Source organism: Apus apus, chromosome 21 (assembly GCF_020740795.1).
Source record: "Apus apus isolate bApuApu2 chromosome 21, bApuApu2.pri.cur, whole genome shotgun sequence".
Taxonomy (NCBI): Eukaryota; Metazoa; Chordata; class Aves; order Apodiformes; family Apodidae; genus Apus; species Apus apus.
In genome coordinates this window covers 7568626-7591954 of record NC_067302.1, presented here as the reverse complement: position 1 = coordinate 7591954, position 23329 = coordinate 7568626, and the positions used below count along the sequence as shown (strand labels likewise).

At 48.0% G+C, this 23329-nt stretch overlaps 2 protein-coding genes across 2 annotated transcripts; both read right to left on the bottom strand.

Annotated features, from left to right (window-relative positions):
* Positions 1–2121: 2121 nt before the first annotated feature.
* Positions 2122–5862, bottom strand: YRDC (yrdC N6-threonylcarbamoyltransferase domain containing). Its single transcript, XM_051638223.1, has 6 exons — positions 5159–5862; positions 4762–4957; positions 4563–4677; positions 4140–4259; positions 3301–3443; positions 2122–2959 (listed from the first exon to the last, which is right to left on the bottom strand). The coding sequence occupies exons 1-6, from the start codon at positions 5700–5702 to the stop codon at positions 2896–2898; spliced, it is 1182 nt and encodes a 393-aa protein (XP_051494183.1). The 5' UTR covers positions 5703–5862; the 3' UTR covers positions 2122–2895.
* Positions 5863–6632: 770 nt separating this feature from the next.
* On the bottom strand, positions 6633–23203 carry MTF1 (metal regulatory transcription factor 1). Its single transcript, XM_051638113.1, has 11 exons — positions 23116–23203; positions 22305–22769; positions 17692–17930; positions 17150–17281; positions 16644–16717; positions 16005–16138; positions 15447–15524; positions 14595–14697; positions 13913–14469; positions 13350–13416; positions 6633–12543 (listed from the first exon to the last, which is right to left on the bottom strand). Exons 2-11 carry the CDS (start codon positions 22716–22718, stop codon positions 12158–12160), a joined length of 2184 nt encoding a protein of 727 aa, XP_051494073.1. The 5' UTR covers positions 22719–22769; positions 23116–23203; the 3' UTR covers positions 6633–12157.
* Between the last annotated feature and the right edge of the window lie 126 nt (positions 23204–23329).

The window sequence follows — 23329 nt, the reverse complement described above, 5'->3', positions numbered from 1 at the left end:
TCTCCTGTAAAAACCTTTGACTCTTCCTTCTATGTGACTTTAACTTGCACAGCTGTGAACTGATACCATCATTGGTCTCCAGAACTCAGGTAAAATTTGACGTATAATTTGACAAGGGCCTTTTTTTTTTGGTGTTACACAATTCTAAAGGATGTCTGCTCAGGAGACAGACCCCTCCTGACCCACCCCATGGAAATGCACTGGTGAAAGCCAGACCCAGGCCTTCAGAGGACTGGTCGAAACACTGGGGGGGAACCCCTTAACATGCACGTGCCTCTCTTTTGAAACCTTTGGAACAAATACCTACCTGCGGAAGCCGACCTCGTAAATTATCTGCTGCAGCTCTTGACAGTTTAATTATAAACAATGCAAGGCAATTTCTAATTTATAACATTTTAACTTTTTTCAAGTTTCAAGCATGATAGCAAAGCAGTTAGGGAAGAAATCCACCACATGCTTTCAACTTCATGTTCAAGAGTCCAGAAAGACCCTCCTGCCAAGTTGTGAGGTTCAGACTGGACGCCCTTGCCTTCTAAATTCCTTCTCAGAGAGGAAGCTGGGGGCAGCTGGATCCACTCTCAGCCCCCAAATGCGAAGAGGATCACAGACCCTCAGCTCTGCCACAGAGCTGCAAGACCCTGGCCTGGGGACACCCTTGTGTAAGGGTGGGGGCATGCAATGAAGAAGGACCCTTCTGCAAGATGATGGGTGTGCAAGGACACTCGTGTGAGGAGACATAAGAGAAGGGAGAAGGACCTGCATCAGCTCAGCCTCCTGGGCTGAGAAATCTGTGCGAGGACCTTCATGGGCTTGCATAGACCCTTGTGCAAGGACACTCATTCAAGGCTGCTGGTGAGCAAGGGCCCTCATAGGTATGAGGCCATCCACCCTCTGCAGCCTGACCTCTCCATGTAGACTGAGGGTAGCTATTTGAAAGAAAATGACAGCAGCTACTTGTGATGATGCTGAGAAGAGCAATTTAAAACTGCCCATCAAACAGCAGCAAGCTGCCTGCCTCCCTCCCTCCCTGGAGCTGGCTCCCGGTGGTCCAGGGGGCACGTTCCTTCCTGCTCTTGCGAAATGGGCTCTGTGCTGCTTGTAGCATCCACACATGGTGAAGCACAAACACAGCTGGGACCAGGACCTGAAACAGCTGCTCCAGGCAGGACGTGCTGTCCCCAGGAAAAGAAGAGCAGGCATCACCCCCAGAGCAGGGCTGGTGCACAAGCAACAGGAAGAAGTTTGCCAAATCTCCTTGACAGTCCCAGATGGCACCAGCTACAGGGATCTGAGAGGCTGAAACACACCCGAGGCAACAGGAGGGTGAAAGCACAGCTGACTGGAGCCCCAGCACACCAGCAGGGGCCGGGACACTCCCCCAACCCCTGCTCACTGATGTCCCACGAGAACCACGACTACCCACCTGGCCACAGCCCACACCTAAACCAGCCAAAGCCCACAGAGCTCCAAGGGGCAGCCTGCTGCCTAATCCCAGGGCTCCCCAGGGCTTACGCAGCTCCTCCCACAGCCTGCAGCTCTGCCCATTGCCTGTCCTGGGGAAAACTGCCCAAGGCTCCAGCGCCATGGGGCAGCACCAGCTCCAGCCAACTGAAACCACAGCAGACCCAGGGCCTCTGGAGCCTGCTCCTGATCTACAGCAATTTGTTCCCTCGGCAAGTTCAGCTCATTACCAGGTTTCCATTTAGCCAGATTTTTATGGCCTGTAGCATTGGTGCAGAACAGATTCACCCAATTAAAACATGTTTTCCCGTAACCCCTGGACAGCCACCGTTCTGTGCGTGCTGCAGCACCCTGTTCTCCAACAGCTGCTCCTCGGGACCCAGTGTGAGCCCCAGCCCTTCCCCATCACCCACCACCAGGTTTTGGCAGAGGCTTGGCTCCCAGTAGCCTTCTCTTTTTTGTGATTTCAGCCACGCTTCGACCCTTCTAAATTAGCCAGAAAATTATACTTGTTTAAATCAATAAAACAAAGCGTGGCAGCTCTGGATGTGAAACAAAGGTTCCATTTATGGTGACTCCATACACGTTCCTGCTAAGCACCCGAGTCCATCAAAAGTGATGGACAACAACGTCTAAGAATGAGCATTTATAACAAAAGCATGCAAGTTGCTTACCAGTTTTTATATTCATACCAGCTCCATAAACTTTACTTTTCAATGAAGAATAAAAACCAGAGGAAACTTTGACTCATTCCCTGTTCACTTCAGCTCAGCACTGTTTTCAGAACACCACCAAGGGAGGGAAGCCCACATTAAAAGTCAAAAATCAGCATATGAAGAGAAAGCCAGGTCTTTCTGAGCAGCTCTTGTCTAGACAGGGACTATTTGAATACCGTTAATTTTCAAAAGCACTGAGAGTTTCATCTCAGTGGTAAGTTTGATTACATTCAGAACAGAGAAAAACAGCCAGAGGACACCACAGCTGACACCACAAAAGCTCAAAAACTGCTTTTCCATCTTTGCTTTTCTTTCAGTTAAGACACAATAAAGAAACACACAGAGAAAGGGCTAAGGGGGGTTGGATCAGACCCTGTCTTTGCCAGCCCACCCTGACAATACGCTAATGCTCTATTTACTTTATTTAAAGCCTGATCAAGTTAATAAAACAGGTATTTGGGAATGGTGCAGCAACACAGAGGCCAGCAGACATATCTGGGTTGGTCTCTTAGACTACAGCATACGTGGCACTAATTAATACCATCAACTACTGCACTGCTATTTTTAATTTTTTTTTTTTTGCTTCTCTCCTTTGTTGTTAAACTCTGACGCAACCCACGGGCCTCACTGAAGGAGGCCAGGAAGGCCCACCTTCTGCACACACAGGCACACGGTGCCCACCCCCCAGCCCTGCAGAGCCTCCTCCCAGCACGAGGTCTCACAGGGACGTGGGTGTCAGGCCATACTTCTGCCGCAGGATTCCCACTGTGGAGGCCAGGGCACTGCAGGGAGAAACAGAACCAAGGGAAAAGGCCTTTAAGGATTAAATTGCATGTTCCAGGAGAGAGCAGCCCACTAGACACAGTACTGCATTTTGAATCCAGGAGAACAGGAATTCCAGAAACAAGTGTTTCACAAAGAAGGTTCTGGAAAGGGGTCTCCTGGGATCAGGGTTTGGAGCACTCCTTCAGAATTTCTGAGTGTGCTCGTAATCAAGCTAAAAATTAATGAGAAGTTTCAACTGCTACGGGGAAATAAGGAAAACACGGCCCATCCTAACTTCAAAGCTTCATTTCATTTGAAGTAAAGAAAAAAAAAACATTCTACTCAGCAGAGCGCTCACCAGCCAGGACGAATGATGGTGAACTTCCCCGACACAGACAAGTCAACCACAGTCGATCCCAAGCGACTCTCCGGGCTCTGGACATCCCCAGTCGGGCCCCCGTCAATTATCAGGGACAAGTGAGGCCACAGGTCTTGGAATTCCTAAAAAAAACCAAGATGTGGCCAATAGCCCTGAAGATGGTTTGTGACTGTGTTGTAACAAGAACACACTGTCCGTCATGGTGCCGGGGGAGGTAGTCTTTACCCTTCCTCTCAGGTCAGCTCACTTTCTTTCTGCCATGAACACATCACCATTTAAGTTCTAAGAAGAGATTTCTCTCAGACACACAGGAAAGCCACAAGTATCCTCTGGCTGAAGACTTCTCAGCTGCATCACTATTTATTAAAGAGCTCACAAAAAAAGACAGAAGTCTATTGAGACATCTGCAGCAAGGACAGGGTGTGTCTGTCTGGTAGTGTGCCCAACTGTACCACCACCAGGGTCACAAGCTCTAAAAAAAGGCACTTCTTGAGTGGCAGTCCCTGGGCTGCAAGGAGCCATGCAGGCAGCAGCCTCCCTGCACAGCCAGCCCCCGACAGCAAGTTCTGCCTTTCAGATGTGGCACCCACTTCAAAAGCTGCCTACAAGCCTTGGAACCTTTCCTTTCAATTCTGCCCTCCTTGCTTTTTTCAGCTGAGGATCACAGCAAAAAGCAACCCCACCCCACACACCCACAAGCATTTTAACTGGAGATCATAATTCAAAAAGTCAACAGCAGAGAAATGTTTGCTTTGTTGCTGAAGCCTCCAGCTGTGACAGCCCAGAGCCCTGACAGCCATCACCGCCTTGCCACTCACCGTCACGGTCAGGGTGCTGTCCTGGGAGCTGAAGTTGGCACTGGTCAGAGCCAGGGGCCCAGCACAGGCACGTGCCAGATCCCTGAGGAAAGGGTGGTTTGGGATGCGAACTCCCACCAGCTGCAGGGGAGAAGAGAGAAGGGTTTTACACACGGTTCTGGGAAACCATTTTCAAACTTGCACTGTCTACAGCCCTCCTGACTCAACGCTCTAGAGGGCCAATACACATCAACACCTGCTGAGCCGGGGACAGCAACAGTCACAGGTCGCCCCTAAGGTGGATGACACGTTCAGATGGTGACAGAAACAGGGCAGCACAGGGACCAGCTTCAGGACTCACCCCTCACCGCCACGCCTGGCAAACACATCTTGCAACAGCAGCATGTGAACTGCCCCCGAGCTGCATCCCGTGCAGAGACCTACCGATGTGAAGGGATTCAAGTCTTTGTTCAGCTCTTCTGAACGTTTTAAGACCAAGGTAACAGGTCCCGGGAGCAGGTCCCGCAACAGCTCGTCCGGCACGTTCACCTGGCAGTACCTGCACGGAAAGGAGGTGGTTACGGGGGGGCGCCAGCTCCTCCCCGCCCCCGGCGCCGTGTGGTTCCCGGGGCTCCGCGCCCACCTGTAGAGGCGGTCCACGTCCCCAAGGCAGATGGCCAGCGGCTTCCGCCCGTTCCGCCCCTTCAGACTGTAGATGCTCCGCACGGCGCCGGAGTCCTGGGCCAGACACGCCACGCCGTACACCGTGTCCGTCGGCACGGCCACCAACCCGCCCGCCTGCAGGGCACCGGCGGCCGTCGCCACCGCCTCCTGCCAGCCTATGCGACAGGGGCGGGTCAAGGGGGAGGCCCAACACCACCCGACACCGGCACGGTATCCCCCGGCACCCCGACACCGGCCCACCCCACCTCGGGCCTTCCACGGCCAGCCCTGGCTCCTCTCCCAGCCCGGCTCAGCCTCCCTCCACCCCGCCGCCCGGTCCCCGGCTCCTCTTCCCCAGGCCCAGGCCCACCCCGCACCGTGCGGGTCCGGCCGGGCCGGCAGCAGCAGGCAGGCGCTGCGGACGCGGCCCAGCCCCAGGCCCGCTCCCGGGGCCCTGTCCCCGGCCCGCGCCAGCCCTGCCAGCCGCGCGCTCAGCATCCACGAGCTGCTTCCGGTCCGCCGCGATGACGCACATCTGGTGCGCGGCGGGCGGGCCGTTCCCACGGCGAGGCGGGCTGAGATGGAGGCGGCGGAGCAGCCCCGGCGCACCGTGCGTGCCGGGGAGGGGGTGGAGCTCTGCCCCGCCCCTGACCGGCTGCTGTCGCAGGCGCTGGACGACCCGCGGAGGCTGCTGCGGAGGCTGCTGGAGGCCCGGCAGCGACAGCTACGGGCCCGCATCGCCGCCTGCGAGGAACTGACGGCGGAGATGGCCGCCCTGCAGGCCGCCCTGCGCCCGGGCAAGGGCCCGGCGCCCGGCCCGCCCTCCGCTCCCACCCGCGGCAAGGCGGGCACGGGGCCCTGAGAAGCTATTCTTGGAGGGGCCGCGGCCCGAGCCGGCAGAGCCAGCGGGACCAGAGGCATTTGCTCAGCTCCGGCGAGGCCTCACCGGCTGGTGCCAGGGAAGAACCGAGGGCGGATCAGGCCGTGAATACAGCCGAGTCCTCAGCCGCGGCCTTGGACTTTGCTTCCTCTTGTTGCACTGATACCTTATCTCACTACTAAAATAAAGCAATATTGTCTTAGTCTGTATCTCAGCTGCTTCTTATTGAGATGGTGCAGCCCTCCGGGACTTGACCCTTTCATCCTAAATGTTGACCCTTTCCTGACTGCTCCCAGGATCAGGGCCAATTGCTGATGGAAGGGCTGGAAAAGCACTGAGGGTGGTCATTGCTCTGGGGGCAGCAGCTCCATCTCCGGTGATAATCACAACCCTGGGGGCCCAGGTGGACACCACATCCAGCAGAGCAAGGAGGCTGAGATGCTCGTTCAGCTGTTGGGGAGGTTTTGTCAAATGGAAATATTTTGCTACACTTGAAAGCTTGATTTATCCAGAGTGGAGATTCAGCCCTTTTTCCTGATGGCCACTAGCTTCCCCCAAAGTCCACATCCTCTTTATTGGGAAGGACTCAGGAATGCTAAAGCTGCCAACCCAACCTGACCAGGGGCAGTGCTGCCTTCCCCTTCCTCTCAGCTCTGGCGCTCCAGGTGCCTGTGCTGGACACAGCTAGTGGCTGCAGGAAAGGGACTGCGACAGAGTGTCTCCTTTTCACAAACAAAGAACAATTTGTAGGGTAATTAAACACACTAGCTCTTCTCCATACCCAAGTGGATCAAGGATGAGAAGTTCCTTGGTGAAGGTTGTTAGAGTGGGAGGGAGGATCCTGCCCAGGCAAACACTGTCGGGACCTGAAAGTACCTTCATGTCCTGATCAAACCTGTGGGGCTGGGAAGGATCCTCACACTCCTCTCCCAGGTGATTTATAAATATGCTGAGGAAAGACTATTATCACACAATGTTTAAATAAGCATTTAATTAGGATTTCATTAGTATTAATATTGCTTTCAATTCCAAAAAAAAAGTTAATTTCCACTTCTTTGCTAATATTTCAAAGTACAATATTAACTTCATACAAAATGAGCAATTAAGCAAACACCAGTATTTCACATTTTACATTCTTCAAAAAATACAAATTCATATTTACTCTTTTTTGGGTTTTGGAGATGCTCTTCCTTTGGAAGTACTGTACCTGTAACTAACATCTTCACATTGCTCAATGTAAGCACATTTGTTCCCATGTTTCATAGTTAAATAAATTCCTTTAATACAATACACACTTTCTTGAAAAACTGGGGTTCTTTTAATTTGTCATCTCCAAGCCCACTGCCCAGCTACCCACACCTCTCAATCACAGCAGAAGCAGGAAACAGACCCTTACGGTTCTCCCAGATTCCCAGATTGCCAAGGGTGATGCAGAACTGGCTCCAGGAACCACCCAGGCTGGGGGTCTGTGTCCCCCCCCTGCTGCTCTGTCTGGGACAGGACTGCAAGGACACCTCTCCAGAAAGGGTCAGACAGCTCCAGGTGGGAAAGCAAGTAGAAGGACACAAAGCTACACAGCAAGACAGACCAGCTACTGTAAATACAGTACTGCAAAAACAGACCCTTGAGTTTGCTGAAAAACATTGTATGAAAAAAATTTCCTGTAAGAAAAAGTAGAAACTGCATTTGAGAAAGTGTACGCTGCATAACGAACCAAATTTTGGCCAGCTTGCACACCACCAAAAGCATGGTGTGGGATTTTGAAACTAGTTCCAAGAACACACACACTTAAGACTATGTACACTACTACATAAATATCCAGTTTAATTTGCATTTCTCAGTGCAGACACAGAACCCAGCTTCTAGAACATATGATATATATTGAGACAAGACGCAAAAAAAGTTTAAAGTTCAGCCCTGTCCATGAGTCTCAACTACAGGAAACATTTATAAAAACTTGACATTGTTTCCAAAATATGTTATGGAAAAAAATAGTGTACCAACTAAAAACTATGCAGTCAGAAATGTGCAGGGTTTATTAAAGACATGCTGCTTTTTTTTTGTTGTTGCCATACAGTCCAAACTGACTCTACCAGCTCTGCCCAGCTGGCTCAGGTCACTAACACCAAGGACCTTCCACCCACGGATGTCTAAGTGTTTCACAAAGACAAGTTTCATTGTTCTGATTTCCCAGAGGGAACCAAGGCAGAGGTGACTGAGCCAACCAAGGTCCCAGAGCCACATCCCACCTGCTCCACACCACAGACCTGGCTGCCTCTTGTTCCGGCTGCATCCCCCCAAACCAGGAGCAGCTTCTCAACTCCAACCAACTCCCAGGGCAGCGGCACCTTCCCTGCTCGCTCCGCAGGCCCAGGACCCTCAGGCCAGTCACTGGTTTGCTCCCCCTCGTGCAGGACAAGTGCTGTAAACAGTTTAACAACATCACTGCAGTTGCAAAAACAATACCTGGATGGCTGCAGAAGGCCACCCTCCGTGGAATAAGGCAGATAACAGGACACCAAACATGACCGCCAAGCCAGATTTCCAAGGTGCTACGTGCCTGTTTCAGAACAGCTCGTCACTCCTGCTGGTCCATGCGTGGCAGCGCAGCCCAGGGACAGGGATGGGGCGTGAGACGGAGCGCAGCTGTGTCCAGCAGAAGGGACAGGCAGCCCCCAAGAAAAGTGTGAGAGAAAAGGCCTGCGAAGCACAGTGCCCTCAGTGGAAGATTTGCATAGATTGGACTTGCTAATGATGCATAATTTCTCTTGGGTACAGACAAGGAGGGGCAGGATGTCACTGAGCAGTCACCACACACACATCCTGTTAGACACAGACATACCACACGAAACAACGATTTTTAGCTACAAGTATTGCACCAAGTTAAGTGCTCATCTTTGCACACCCCTGTTAACTTTTACTCAGAGCAAAAATAAACTTTGTGAAAGTATATACAAAAGAAATTGCAGCAACTGGGTTAAAGATAAAATAACCTAAAGTGCATTTTAGATACCAGTATGAGGTTCTGCAAACTAGTCTTCCTGGACACAGTCAGCATTGGAGGTGCCAAATTCGTACTTTGTTCTAGATAATTCAGTGCCAGCACTTACACAGTGCTGATTTTCCACCCCTCTACCATCTAAAGCAACTTCTACAGCCTTCAGCTGAACACCAAGTAAGCTCACTTCAGTCACAGCTTGGCAATCAGAGCTACTGAGGTTGGTAATTAGACCCTTTCCACATGTTTAAGCTTCTGCACCCATCTAGAAACTTTAAGTAACCAGTAAATCCCCACACGTCACAAAACAGCAACACCTTTAACACAGAGGACCCCAAGCTGTGTTGCTCTCTGACTAATAATTAAAGGGGTTTGGGAAATGCAGATTTTGCAGAGGAAGGGCACACTGTTCTCAGAGACTCCAGAGTGTTAACAGAACAAGCCCCTTTCTGAGAACCTAACGTCTTACCAGAGGTACAGTGGTAGAAACTGCTCCCTTTATTAAAAATGCTACTGTGAATATGGCAAATGCTGGGGCAACAAGGAGAGAAGGACAGAAAATTTTCTGGCCCTGAGGAATCTCAGGGCTTTGTTGCAACTGCCCCAGCTATTCCCAGATCTCCTCCTGTCCAAGCGTGTTAACGACCAACCAGCAGCACAGCGCTTGATCACACAGCACTGGGGACAATCAAACATCCACTGGGAAACCAACATATACAAGCAGCATGGAAAGCAGACCAACAATTAAACAACAAAACACACACAACACGAATGGGTGGAATGCACAGTCTGTAGGGCTCTCACAGAACCAGGCTGCTCTTGCCTCATACAAGCTCCAGTCAGTTTCACCTAAATTGCAGCCTACCTGAAGCACACACAAGGGGGTAATGGCAAACCCTGTGTGCCTAAAAGTCAGCAAAAACTAGCTTTTCCTAGAACACACCAACAGAAAACAGTAGCTGTGAAGACAGCAGTAAGGGTCACTCCTGACGCTCACTCAGGAAGGGCAGGTGCAGCACCTCACTGCTGCCAACCACACCTCCAAATTAACTTCTGATTTCAAAGTCTTTGGTAGGTTGTTCTATTCATTTCTGTCACAAAGCAGTTTCTGAAGTTACCTGGTTCAACCAGAAGCATGTTTTAGGTGGACTCAGCAAAAAGCAGCAAAAGTAGCATGGAAAACACTTATCCGAAGGACAGAAAGGCTCAGAAGAGGTTGCTAAATCCCCCAGCTGTCTCACTTCAGGCCCCATCAGAAGAATCCCCACAACTCCAGGGGAATCCACCGGCATTAGCAGTCTCTCACCCTCAGACACCACAGGGAAGGTGTGAGGACTGTCCCAGCCATGCCAGCTGGAGACTGTTTTTTGCACGTTCAAAGCAGTTCTTGCTGCCATGCAAGCAAACTGCATCACAAAATGAAGGTGCAGGAGAAAAGCAAAGGGGTCCAGCATGTCCCTGCCCTCTGAGGGTGACCATGACAAGAACAAAACATAAACCACGTTGTTATCTCGCATTATGTGGACACAAACCCAACTGCAGCAGGACCCTCCTCCTGCTGCTCAGCCCCACAATGCACACAGGGGAAACCCCTGCCCCCAGGGGGGGTCCCAGCCCAGCCATGCCCCCCCTGCACCCACCAGAACGGAACACTCTGCCCACAGTGGCACCACAGCCCCCACACACCTTGCACAACACCTCTCCACCCTCACCGACACAGTTCTGCCCCTCTGCACTTCACAAATGGCAGCAAGGTGTCAGGGAGGTGAAAAGCCTGTTCCCTTCAGCCTGTCTCCATCTGTGCTGGGGCAGGGGATCTGCCAGGGGACAGCCAGGTGGTCACTAAGCCACTGTATGAGCCATGGCTGTGACAGGGGTAAGGCTACACAGGGCATGTCACAGAGGGTTACAAACCCACCAGCCATCTCAGCAAGTCTGGCTGCAGGCGCTATCCTCCCCCAGCAGGTACAGAGAGCAGCTTTGATCAGATACAGAAAGATCCCTATATCCACTAGGAGTCTGCATTCCTAAATTTAGTGCACAGAGACACTCTGTATTAGTTGGCTTACAGTCATTATCTTTGTATCTCACTAATGACAACACTGTAAACTGAATAAAGACTATTTAATATTATTTCCTTTAACACAAGACTGACAGCCAAAGCCAGAAAGATGGATAAAACACTATAAAATTACATCTTTTAAAATAATGCAGCATAAATAAACCATTTAGAATGAGACTGCATTTATTGCAACATTACAGGCTTTTTGGTGGAAGGGGGGTTTGTGTTTTTATTTACCCTGAGTAGGTTAGAATATAGACTTTCAGTTTGATATGAAAAACTATGTTGTGTAACATCTTTTAGTCAAGAAATAGCCCCGTGCACAAAAAGCTGGCATTGCAGTAGGTTGGAGGCAGATTCAGGCAGAAATTATATAGCTTAACAAAAAAAAAAAAAAAAAAAGGAAGCATTTATGGACAGCTGCAGGACAGACTAAATGAATTCAAACTGAATTTATCTTGAACCATTCTGAAAATTTTCCTGGCGTTGCTTCTGACAAAAGATGAGAGTAACCAGCAAAGGCACCATACTCCTGATTAAACAGTCGCAGGGGTTAAGAGGATGACTTATTTCTGGACAGAGCCAAATAAATCAAAAGAGCAGCAGGCACCAATCTGACTACATCTGGGACTCACTGCATCCTTCAAAGAGAGGCAAAGAAAACAGACTCTTGAGCCTGAGCAAGCAGGGGCTCCAATTGTGTTTCCAGGTTGCGAAACAGTGTGTCTGCCACCACACTGCCAAGTCCTAACAAAATTAAATTAACAGATCTATCAGAAGCACAAGGTTCTTGTGCTCTACTGAAATCAACTCCACAAAAGTTTCCGCAGGCTTTAGTAACAGTGTTAGTACAATGCAAACCCAGGCATCAGCTCCCAGCTCAGGGATGAGACAACCACACTCCAATAAAATCGCAGATAAATCAGCTTCTACAATAATGCCATTCTCTACTACAGCAAATTCCTCTCTTGGGCTCCCCTCATAGTGCACTGTTAGTATCAGACATAAGAGACAGAAGAAAACTATAGACCCAAGGAGTTGTAACAAAGACCCACTCAATGCCAGTACCTTAATCCCAAACATAAGTGATGTGCAATTGGAGACAAACTAACCCCCTTTTTCTTTTCAAAATCTTTTTGCACACGAGTAACCTTAACTTCTGTGTTCACATATGACAAGCAAAAGTGACAGACAGTGCAGCCAAAACAGTTCATATAACTTAGCTTTTTCTTTTTCTCTTTTTTAACCTTTTCTTTTTTTTAGATAGATTCTCAAAGATGGATGTACCTGGGACGTTACTAAGATGACATCTTTGAAGCAGAAATAAGCCACAAAACTTCGAAAGAGCAAGAGGAAAGAATCGATCCTTCAGTTTCTGCTTCTAAAGAGAAAGAAGGGTCTTACCCTCCAGGTGCAAAGGAAAATCTGGAACATCTTCACTTAGAGAAGCTGCTATTCAAACCAATTTCTTCCTCGCCCTGCAGCAGTGCTTCAATAGGAATTATATTAGATGGGGTTTCAGGGCTTTGGAGGGACAGGAAGTCCGATACATCCATGGCACTTAATGTTTCAGTCTGTGAGTCTGAAGGGTTAACTATCTGACTGCTCTGCCCACGTGAAGAAGGGGAAGAGGAAGGAAAAGTCTGAGGCTGCAGCTGGGGAGCTGGCTGCTCCAAAGTTTTTGAATCAGGTGAGGAACATTCCTTCTTAACAGTGGCTTTGTCCTTGGCAGAGTCTCGGCAGGCACACTGACACTGGCAGGCCTCCTCCTGCTTTATAATAATGACAGGAACACTGAGACCGATCTGCTGAACAGGGCTTCCTGAAGATGAAACAAAGACAAAACACAACAGAACTACATAATTTAACAGCAGGGAGAGACAAATCATCTTTGTTAAATTAGATTATGTGCTCCTTGCAGCAGAGACGCTGTGTTACATTGCTCCAGTGCAATTAATTCCTCAAGCAGACAAAAAAACAAGACCAAAGGGGCATGAAATGTCTGTTCATGGGCAGCCTAATCGAGTTGAATCCAGGCATTAGAAGTCCAATCTAAATTTTTTACACAGCACACTATGTCTCTTCTCTGAAAACCACTGTAACTGTTACAGCACAAAGCCCAAATAAGTGGCACACAAAGGCCCAGTCCCTTTGCACCAATCTTTGAAGAGGATGATACAACATAACTCCAGCAATTCTGCTCCTTGACCCAACACAAGTCTCTTCCTGCTTATTTTCTCTAGCTTGCTTTCCTCTCCCATCTTGCTTCTCATGCTTTCTCCTCACTCCTCCTATGTTGCTCTACCTGCCTGGCTTCCTTTCTTTCTTAAAATTTAAGTTTTAAACTTCCCTGATCTCTCTTGTCTTTATGGATTCATCTTTGCAATACAGAAACACTCTGTGCAGCATGTTGCTCAGAGCATGTTGCTCCTACAAGCTGCAGATAAACTACTACAGGACAAACCTCAGCACAAGCCTATAAGTCTACAGCCAATTGCACTTAAAACCTCCAGAAAGTAAGAAAAAAATGGAAATAATTTTCTTCAACGTTTCTGCAAGCAATAAAATCATGACAAATCCTGGTCAAGCGAACAGTGAGAGAGCGCGCAGCAAGTTCAGGATGCTTACCTGTGTTGCCAGTTACTGGTAATGCAGTAGTAAAAAAAACCTTTTCTACTACTTTTGGAACTTGTGGCTTAAAAAGAAAAAAAAGTACATGAGTTGATTCCAATCAAATTTCTACTGTTCAAATTCTAAACATATTAATCAAAAGAAACAGCTATATACATATTCCAAAGAGAACACACAGGAAAACTAAGAAAACATTCAGCTTCATTCTGGGCTATGTTGTGGCTATCCCAGAACTCATAGCATTATTTCAGCAGTCCTAAAGATGGGGAGTAACCACCCTCTGCATTGCATGTTTGTTTACACAGCTTGTGGTTTTCGACAACTGAAGTACGTCACTGGGGAAAAGAGGAAAGCAAGATTTTTCTGCACTCTGGATTTCTCTATTTTCTATTTATTTCTCTATTTTAGTGGCTGCGTTGGTAAAACATTTATACATATTAACATGGTCAACAACACACAATACTGCCTCCTAGTTTGTGTTTTACAACTACAGGTTGGATCCCCTTCCTTTTCAAAAGCAGGGACTCTAGCTCTTTCAAAGCTGTACTGCATATACTCACCATTTGTTCTTGGCTTTGTGGAGAACCAGTGGCACCGTTCAAGATCCACTGTAAGTTCTGCTCTCCCATGACAATGCTGGACTGCAGAATAGCGGTGCTCTGAGAAGGAGTAATTGTTATGGTTGGGTTACTGGTCAGGACAGAGTTGGCACCCACAGACACAGTCTGTACGACCGCTGGCAGGGGCTCGGGGGCACCGGGGACTACCGGGGCAGGAGCCCCAGCGACCACGGACAGTCCCTGCACAAGGGGCTGCGGCGGCGCTGGGGGGCGCGGCAGGAAGTCTGGGTGACTGGCTGCAAACTGTGTGCTGTGAGGAACAGGCACTTCTGGGGATTGTAAAACAGTTGCAGGATTCCCAAATGCAGCTGGCTGTGAGCTGGTTCCTATGGAGGAGGGAGCAGCTGGCGCTGCCGAGGATTGTAGTGCTGAGTGAGAAGGCTCCGAGAGGCCGAGCTGCAGCACCAGCGGGAGGGACAGGGAGGCCGGGTCTCCTGAAGGAGGTGGGACAGCAGCGACCGCATCTGCATCCCCATTGAACCCTTCCATCAAGGCAGCTGCCAGAAGAGCAAAGGAAAAAATATATCAATACAGCAATTCTCACAAGATTTGAATAAACAACTTTTCCAATTAACGTATGAGCTCCAAAGGGCCTCTCCAAATACCCAGATACACTTTGTACCTGTCTGCTGAGAGTCGTCCTGATTCACCATATGATCTGGGCTCTGAAACATGGACTCAAAGATGCTTGCTGGTGAGATTGTGCTCAGGTCCTGTCCCTGTGTCTGGCAAGCACAGTACAGAGAGGGGGACAGACATCAGATAATGTTACAGCTCAGGTCTCCATAAACTTTGGACAAATCCCAATCAAGCAGTGTATCAATGTCAGGAACACCTCTCCAATTAACCAGACACCTTCAGGTTCACTTACCTAGAGTAAAATGACAGGTTTTATTACCCACAATCAAATTTACCAATATAATGAGCAAACCCTTACAAAAATAAAGAAGTCATACAAAAGTAAAATATATTCTTCTGCACCCACACTTTACTTGACCCTTATTAACACTGTTACAAACAGAAACATGCATTAAATTGTTCGTGGCTGTTTGTGAAACCTTTTCTGGAGCAGAAACAAAATAGCTCCATTCCGGTTATAAGTTGAGCTATGCACTGTGTCACCCACATGCTCTAGGAACAGCAATAGTGAGTTCTGTTTACAGGCTCAGCAGGGTGTTTAAGAAACACTCAGGTTTTTGTCAAGAGAGAGCCATACTGCACAAGGCACACAAGGAGCAGTGCTCAGCCCACCTAAACCGATCCTATTCCAAGTCACTTATTCTGTAAAGAGTACAGCCCCTGCCTGGCCAAAAGATAGCCCCAAGTGGAGCACACTGGAGGCCTGACCCAGCAAAACAGAAGCAACCAGCCATTCATGGCTAATCTGCTGTGCTGTAGTCGACAGGACAAGCACAGTGCCAGGAAAAAGCAACACTCCAACCATGGGTGAGGTGATTTCGGGGCAGGAACTCACCGGATTAGAGTTCTCCCGCAATTCTGAATCTGTCGAGATGAGGCTGAGGTCACTCAGACAAAGAGAGTTGCTTGTATCCTGAAAAGAAGAAAAAGAAACTGAGTTACATATTTTTTAAAATAGTGTCAGAAACGTTTTCAATTACTTTTTAGAGCCCATACAATTCTGCCTACGCCGACTTTCCTTTACCTATGTGTGATCCAAGTCTCAGTTCTAAAATCAAAGGAACAATATTACTAAGCAAAGGATATTTGGTAGCTATTGAGGATTCTTAGCACCTCCTTCACATTATTTCCAAAAATTGAATAATCTAGAATTTTAAATTAACACAGGAACAAATCAGCCTACAGAAAATTAAATTTTTAAACCTTACCAGTTAATATTTATTTTACTTCACACATTTATTACAAAGTATTTACAAAGTAGTTATTACTCTCTTTGAAAACCTCAGCCTTAAATGTCACACCTCTGGAACAAGCTACTGACCAAGTAACTTCCTCCCAAAGCAGTGTTTTATCCCCATCTAGCACTGAAGCATGAGGAAGAAGTGCCACTGACCTCAGACACATTGTTATTGGGAAGTGCATTATAGGAATGCCCTTTCTCATGGCCTTTCATGTGACTCTTGAGGCTATACTGTGTACTAAATGTCTTCTCACAGCCATTGCTGGGACAGAAGAAGGGTTTCTCCCCTGTTGGCAGCACAAAACACAAAATAACAACTTACAATATTTTTAAAGCACATAACAGAGTGATAAAATTCTATACAGACAAGGCTGTTTAATGCCACTTCATACGTTCAGTATTCCCAGGAGCCCTGCAAATAAAACCTTCCACTTAACCATGTGAACTGACACAAGAACAGAACATCTAGTTTTTATGCACTATTACTGATAACTTTGTGAAACATCCCCATGAAATTCAAGACCTGTCAAGCATAAATGCAAGTGCACAAAGGGAACATTGGGGATTGCCCACACCCAGGAACAAAGCTGGCACTTGGCCTTGTTGAACTCCATGAGGTTCAGGTGGGCACACTCCTCCAGCCTGTCCAGGTCCCTTTGGATGGCATCCCTTTCCTCAACTTAGCATCACCCACATAATATATGTAAGTATAAATACACAGGAGGATTCTGAGAGTTAGTATAACCTGAATAAGCTCAGTTAAAGGAAAAAAAACAAACCCTTAGGACTTACCAGTATGTGTCCTAACATGTGTTTTAAGGTGGTGGCTTGCAGCAAAAGCTTTTCCACAGCCGTCGTGCTCACACCTGAATGAGGCATCACAGCAGAGTTAGCACCAGGCTGCCCTGACACCCTGGCAGCAGCCCCAGGACTCTGGAGAGCCAGCCCAGCCCTCTCCTGTGTGAGCAACCAAGGCACCTCCCTGACAGGCCACAGCGGGCGACGGGGCTTTCAGAGCCAAGCACGAACGCAGCACACGGGGGGGCTCCTTCATCAAATAAACATTGCACCCAGAAGCAGCAGAATGCTTTAAAAATGTGCTCATCATGGCACCCATGTATGTTTAAAAAATAGCTTGACTATTCTTGTCATTTTACCCACTTTTACAGGCAACTGAGGGGCCTGTGCTGGTCTCTGGTGAGCAGGACTGCTCCCTGGGGACAGAAGCTGCTATCTTTTGGCACGGGTGGCCTGTTACACAAGTCCCACAGAAAATAAAATCACCACCAGCAACTCACCGAAATGGCTTTTCTCCTGTGTGTGTTCGAATGTGCTTCCTCAGGTCACTGTGCGTTGTGAAGTATTTACTGCAGCCTTCTGATTCACAGTTAAATGTTTTCCCTGTGTGAAGCCTCTGATGTGCTTTCAACCTAAAAAGCATGCAAAAAAAAATCACTCTTACAGCTGGTAGCACGTGACAGCCCCTACCTGAGGCTAGCCATTGGTTCAGATGTGCAGCACAGGATCAACATGTTCTGAATTGGAGGTAACTAGCTCAGGAAAGTAACTGGTACCACTTCCAAAGTCCTCAAGCAAATCTGAGAATTCCTTGTGTTTGTGCATCATCTTTAATACCACTGAAATATAAATAAGCTAAGTATGTCATCATGGGTTTTCATCCTACTTTTGGTTTTGCATTTCCACATTTTTGGGGGGTTATATTCATATCTGCACCTGGAAGAAGCACAACAATTGTATTCAGACACAAACTAAAAGTAGATGCAACCTGCAAACCAGCAACAGCCACGTGGACAAGAGAAGTAGTCAGCCCAGCCCCTACCTGTACAGAGTGTTGAATGCCTTTTCACAGCCCTGCACATCACACTCAAAGGGCTTTTCCTTCGTGTGCACCCGAACGTGGATTTTGAGGCTGTAGGAGGTAAGAAAGGCCTTTCCACAACCTTCCTGATTGCAGACAAAGGTGTATTCCCCACGGTGAGTCTTCTGGTGCGTGCGCAGGTTCCCAGCAGTGCTGTAGGTGCGAGGACAGCCCTCAAAGGTGCACTGGTATCTCTTCACCTAGGAGATAAAACGTGTGTACATTTCTGGAACCCAAACAGGGTAGAACTGCAGTTAAACATCAAAGACAATGGAATACATCTTGACCCCAAAAGGGGGGTGGGGAAAAACACAACAACAAAATACCATAAAAATAACAGTATTGCTGATTGATTTTTAGATAACTTAAAATTTCTACTGTATTACATGAGGAAGGAGTGGCACGCACTGGAAATCAGGATGACCTTACAGGATAACAGTAATCTAATGCAGAGGGAAAAAAGGACAAACATAATTTGAAATTATTCTAGGCAAAAATCTGATTAAATAGTTGGAAAGGACCCTAAGAGGCTATCAAACCTACCCTTTGCTATTGCTTAAGGAGCATCTGCATTTCACTCAGGTGCTTGCAGCAGAACTACTTATTTATGGAGGAAGAAGACAAGGAAAATGTAGTTTCACAACAAGGCCCTCAAAGCACTGCCCTGTGTGCTGAATTCCCATTAACGCCTTGAATGAGGACTATGGTTTTCTACATCTCCTACGATTTAACCATCAGTCCATTTATTACTTCATTTTATTTCAAAAGCAGCCTTCACTGCTTCGGTCTTCTCTTCTGTGTTTTCTTTAACAGCCAGTGACCAAAGTGTAACCAACCAAACAGGGTGCTTTACGCCCAAAGCCATGTGTTGCAGATTTCTCAGCCAGCTATCCGGATCACCAGGAGACAATTCCATATGGAGCCAGATTAGGTTCCTTTCCAGTTTCTGCAACAGGCAGAAACAGACCACGTAGAAGCTTCCAGTGCACAAGTTGTAACACTTAATTGAATCTCACTCTCTCTTGTGAAGTAGAAGGAATAAGCCATCTGATATGCTTGAATAAATTTATCTTCACCATTAATTATCAGACTGATGGCTTTCATTTGACTGTGGCAATTGAGAAACCCTGACATCTACAAATGCTTACAGAGCCCAGGAGAGCAGGGCTGACAGGCAAGAAGCAGAGAGTATTCCAAAAGTATTTCCATTGCTTTGGAAATGTTTAGAAAGGTAAGGCACACTCCCAGCAGAGCAGCAGGAACTTGCAGGTTCAGTATTCTAGCAGCTGCTGAGGATGATGACACAGCAGGACCTAAGCCAGCCATTTTCCCCTTTCCCGAGGTACAGGGCACTGAGAGGTAGGTGCTCTGCATCACTGCTTACACCAGGCTGCAGACCGTCTTCAAAACACTGACGCTGAGCTGGGGGTTGACAGCAGGGGAACCAGATGAACCTACACACAAGCAGTGTGCCACTCCTGGGTGTTTCTACCTATCTCATGACTCAACCATTGCTCTCTATTCACCACACACACCCATCAGAAAAGAGCGATGGATAATCACAGCTTGTTACCACAGCTGGGGAGCTGAGAGCAGGATAACACAGGATTCCTGGACCTACTGTCAGGAAAGTACAAAACACTTTGAAGTCACGCTCCTCGCAGAATAACTGGAATTTATGTAGATGTAATAAGTAGGAGTAACACCAAAACCACAATTGTTCTTGGTATGCCTAATTAAGAACTGAATACTCTTTAATCCTTCCATAAAACAGCTAATTAATACTTTGTGTAATACCACATAAATTAAAGAAACAATGGGCCCTTACTTTATAGACCAAATCAGGTAAAAATTAACAATAAATACCCAGGCATTGTAACAGTTACAACACAATCAAGAAGTTTGATTGGTTGAGTCAGCCAAACCACCAGAGCACAGCTCAATCCCCGGCACAGGGTCAAAGAGCAGATCAGTTAGATAAGCAGGGGTGCCCGACCCACACCAGGGATCACCAGACCCAGCACCTTCCCTGTGTCAGTGCTCAGGCAGAAGGTCCCTGGTGGAGTTTTTAAGGCAGTTAAAGTTAACATTTTACACTCTGCAGCACAGGACATTCTCCACAGCATTCCCCATAAAGCACAAGGGATTTGACACAGGATTTGAGCTACCTACAAGTCAAGCAAGGAGTCTGCTAAGCTTTCTAGGTTTTTATATTTAGGTCTAGAAAGCCAAAGGAAAGGAGAGTAATTATTATAGATTAAGAATTTGGCTCCTAGCTGCCCAGGCACAGATTTGAAGGACTACGGCACTTTCATCTCAAGGGCTGTGCAGCTCTCCCTTTCTCTCAAAGACCTAATCATTATTTCATAAATTATTCTGAGGAGGATTCTGCAGATAGAAACAACACTACCACCATGCAAAACAAGTCTTTCCGTAAAGCAGCAAAGCATTTGATGCTCTCTTCACACGAGGAACACCACATAACAGCAGCACTGATGACACACACAGAACTGTGTGGATATTGACTATGCTAGACTTGCAGGTCCAGCAACAAACACCCCAGCCCATCACCACAGGCCAAACAAGGAGATGCACCAGAGGGAAGATGGAAGAGCCTTAATTAGCCAGATACCTTATAAGTAGGAACTAACTGTTCAATAATCAAGATGACTGACAAAAGCTGAGCCTGACACACTGTGCCAGAGTCTACTTAAACTGCTCAGTTTGCCTTTGACTCATCTTGAGTTTACAAGATTCCCCTGAAATTGCTATTTTTCTGAACCAAAAAAACCAATTTATTTGAAATAGAAGACTATAATCACATTTATTCTTACAGAGTTATAGTGCGAGCAGTGTAACGTAACAAAAGGAAGTTAAAGGTAATTACTGAAGCGTCAGCCTTCTTTTGCTTCGTACATGTCTAAGACTCACATGGGAACTTAAGACTTCAAAACCTTTATCTCAAGTGTTAGAACTGCTACAGTTATTTTGGAAGTAGCAAAGAACTGGGCTGCTGACTTCTAGAGATGAAACAATGTTCATGGGTTTTAGAGCTTTCCCCTACTCAACTCCCGACAACTTATCAGGCATCTGTAACAGCAGGACAAAAGGGTTCTCACAAGATGGAAGACTGTTACGCACGCTTAGGGCTTATTTCCACTGCAATCCAGTTATAATATCACTCCCTCGGCCCCAAAAAATTAATTCAAGAGATGGAAAATAAATTCTGATAAAGGATTTCATCAGGAAATTCCAGGTCTCACAAGCCTTTTTTAAAAGGGAGGGGGAAAGAAATAAAACCAATTGAATGGCATGTGTAGCCATCAACACCTGTGTATCTGGTGCATGCTGTGGGCTGCGAGCTGACTGTCCTGCAGAAAGAAAAGGAAGTGCTGATGTGACTGACACTCAAAAATACTAAGACGGTAGGATACAGGGGGTGCTACTATGGATAATAACTGAGCAAAAGGAGCTCCTTAGACTTACATGGGTTTATTGAACAAGCGTCAGCCCAGAAGTTTCACAGCTAATTGCAAAGCTGACCTCCCAACCCCACTTCCTTACTGCCCACTGAGTGATAATGAAGGCTCCCCACAAACCTAAATAATTCAGAGCACTCAGACCCAGCTTCCTTTCTCAGCAAGGCCTCATTTCTGCAGTCCTCTGTTAACACTGAATATCAGTTACACAAGTAACTGATGCTTCTACCACTGATACCAGGAGAGACACTGGTGCAAATCATCCCTTATTTAACTCAAAAGGGCTGAAAATACAGAGTTGTCACTGAGTTGGTATTTCTGTGAACTCTGCTTTTGTGCCTAAACAGAAAGAACCCCCTGTCAGTCTGTACAGGCTCTCACCACTCTGCATGCCAGCAAAATTAATTAAGGAAACAGAATTAAAAGTAACTGCCATTTTAAACGTGTAAGCTGATGCAAGCTTTCACAATACAACAGAAAGTAGTCTAAAGTTTCCCCTGTTTCTTTTCAGTTTCCTTAATGCTATAATTAATTTTAAGTTTGGCATCTTCAGTTCCATACTTTAGCTACTGCTAGCAGTCTGGAATTTAACCTGCAACGTGAACGTGGTTTTCTCCAGAACATGGTTACCCACAGAGCAACACAACAGTTCACATTCTTTTAGTTATATTCAAAACCAAAGAAATAACTGTCCCACCAAAAAAAACCTAAAACCCCACTAAAATCTGACACACGACTCCTATCAACACGTTCCAGTACCATGTTTCCCTGCAGTCCAGCCCTACCGTCTTGTCCAGGATTGCTCCTGCCTGCCTCAGGAGAAGCAGCAGGATGTCAGAGAGGGAACTGGAGACATGCGCAGCTTCGCTGCTAACCCACCAGGGCCTGGGGAGCTGTGGCTGCCACCACAGGGCAGAGCCATCACTGGGTGCCAGCAGAGGGAGGCTCACTCTGCTCCACAACAACTTTTTAACAGCAAGAGGAACTCTTCTCTGCCTCCTAGCAAACAGCTTTAGAAAACCACATTTTCAAAGGTCCCCAGATGAAAAGTACTCACAGTAAGGGTAAAATTCAGAATCCCATTGAGCTACTCACTTCTTTCAGCTTGGTTTCTGGGCATTCAGATTGCAAAGTGAGCGTTGCTCCTTCGATATTTCTTGGCATAGGAGTTGAACCAGGATTTATCGTTAGATGAATCTGATCCGGAGAAATAATATGTTGCACATAACCCTGGGACATTCCTTCATGATCTGCTATTAAATGAAATCCTTCTTCATGACCCTCTGGTAAAAAAGGCAAGGGATCACCACACTGTCCTTCCTCCTCATCATCTTCCAGCACACTGTGGTCCTGTTCTATCAGAACAGTTGTCCTGTCATAGACTGTCCCCGATGATGAAGAAACCAGCCCGTTTTTATCAGAAAACCTCATCATATTGTCATCTTGGTTCAGATCGTCTTCCTCCACTTCGTAGTAGATAATCTTGCTCTCGGGGCTGTTTTCCCCCATGGCTCACCGCCTCTCAGTGCGATATCGTGAGGTCAGACCGTAAAGGCTCATCTGCAACAGAAGGACGGGCGGGGGTCAGGCGGCTCCGGCTGCCCAGCCGGGCCTGGCCTGTCTAGGGCCTGCCCCGCCCGGGCCGGGCCCACTCCGCTGCAGGCACAGCGCCGCCACGGCCGAGCCACCGGCCCAGCCTTGAGGTGGGGGCGCAGGTGGGAGCGGAGGTGCAGACCGAGCGCCGCGGCCCCCGCCCGCGGGCCGGGGAAGGCGTCCCCCTCCCTGGGCGCTACCCCGCCCGGCCCGGCGGAGAGCCGCCAGCGGGGCCTAGACGGGGCCGTACCGCCCCCTCTCTCGGGCCCCGGGACCTGCCCCACTGCCCTCCCGCCGGCCCCACCGCGCTCACAGGGCTCCCGGCGGCGGCGGCGGCATCTCCTTCCCCGCCCCGGCAGCACCATGGTCACCAGCGCACTCACTTCCGCTTCCGCCCGCGCACAGCACGGCGGGAGCGCCGCGCCCGCCGCGGAGCTTCACGGGAGGGGGCGGGGCTGCAGGGGCGGGGCCCCCCCGCCCTGCCCGGCGGGCTGTGCAGAGCCCGTGTTAAAATAAGTAGCATCGGA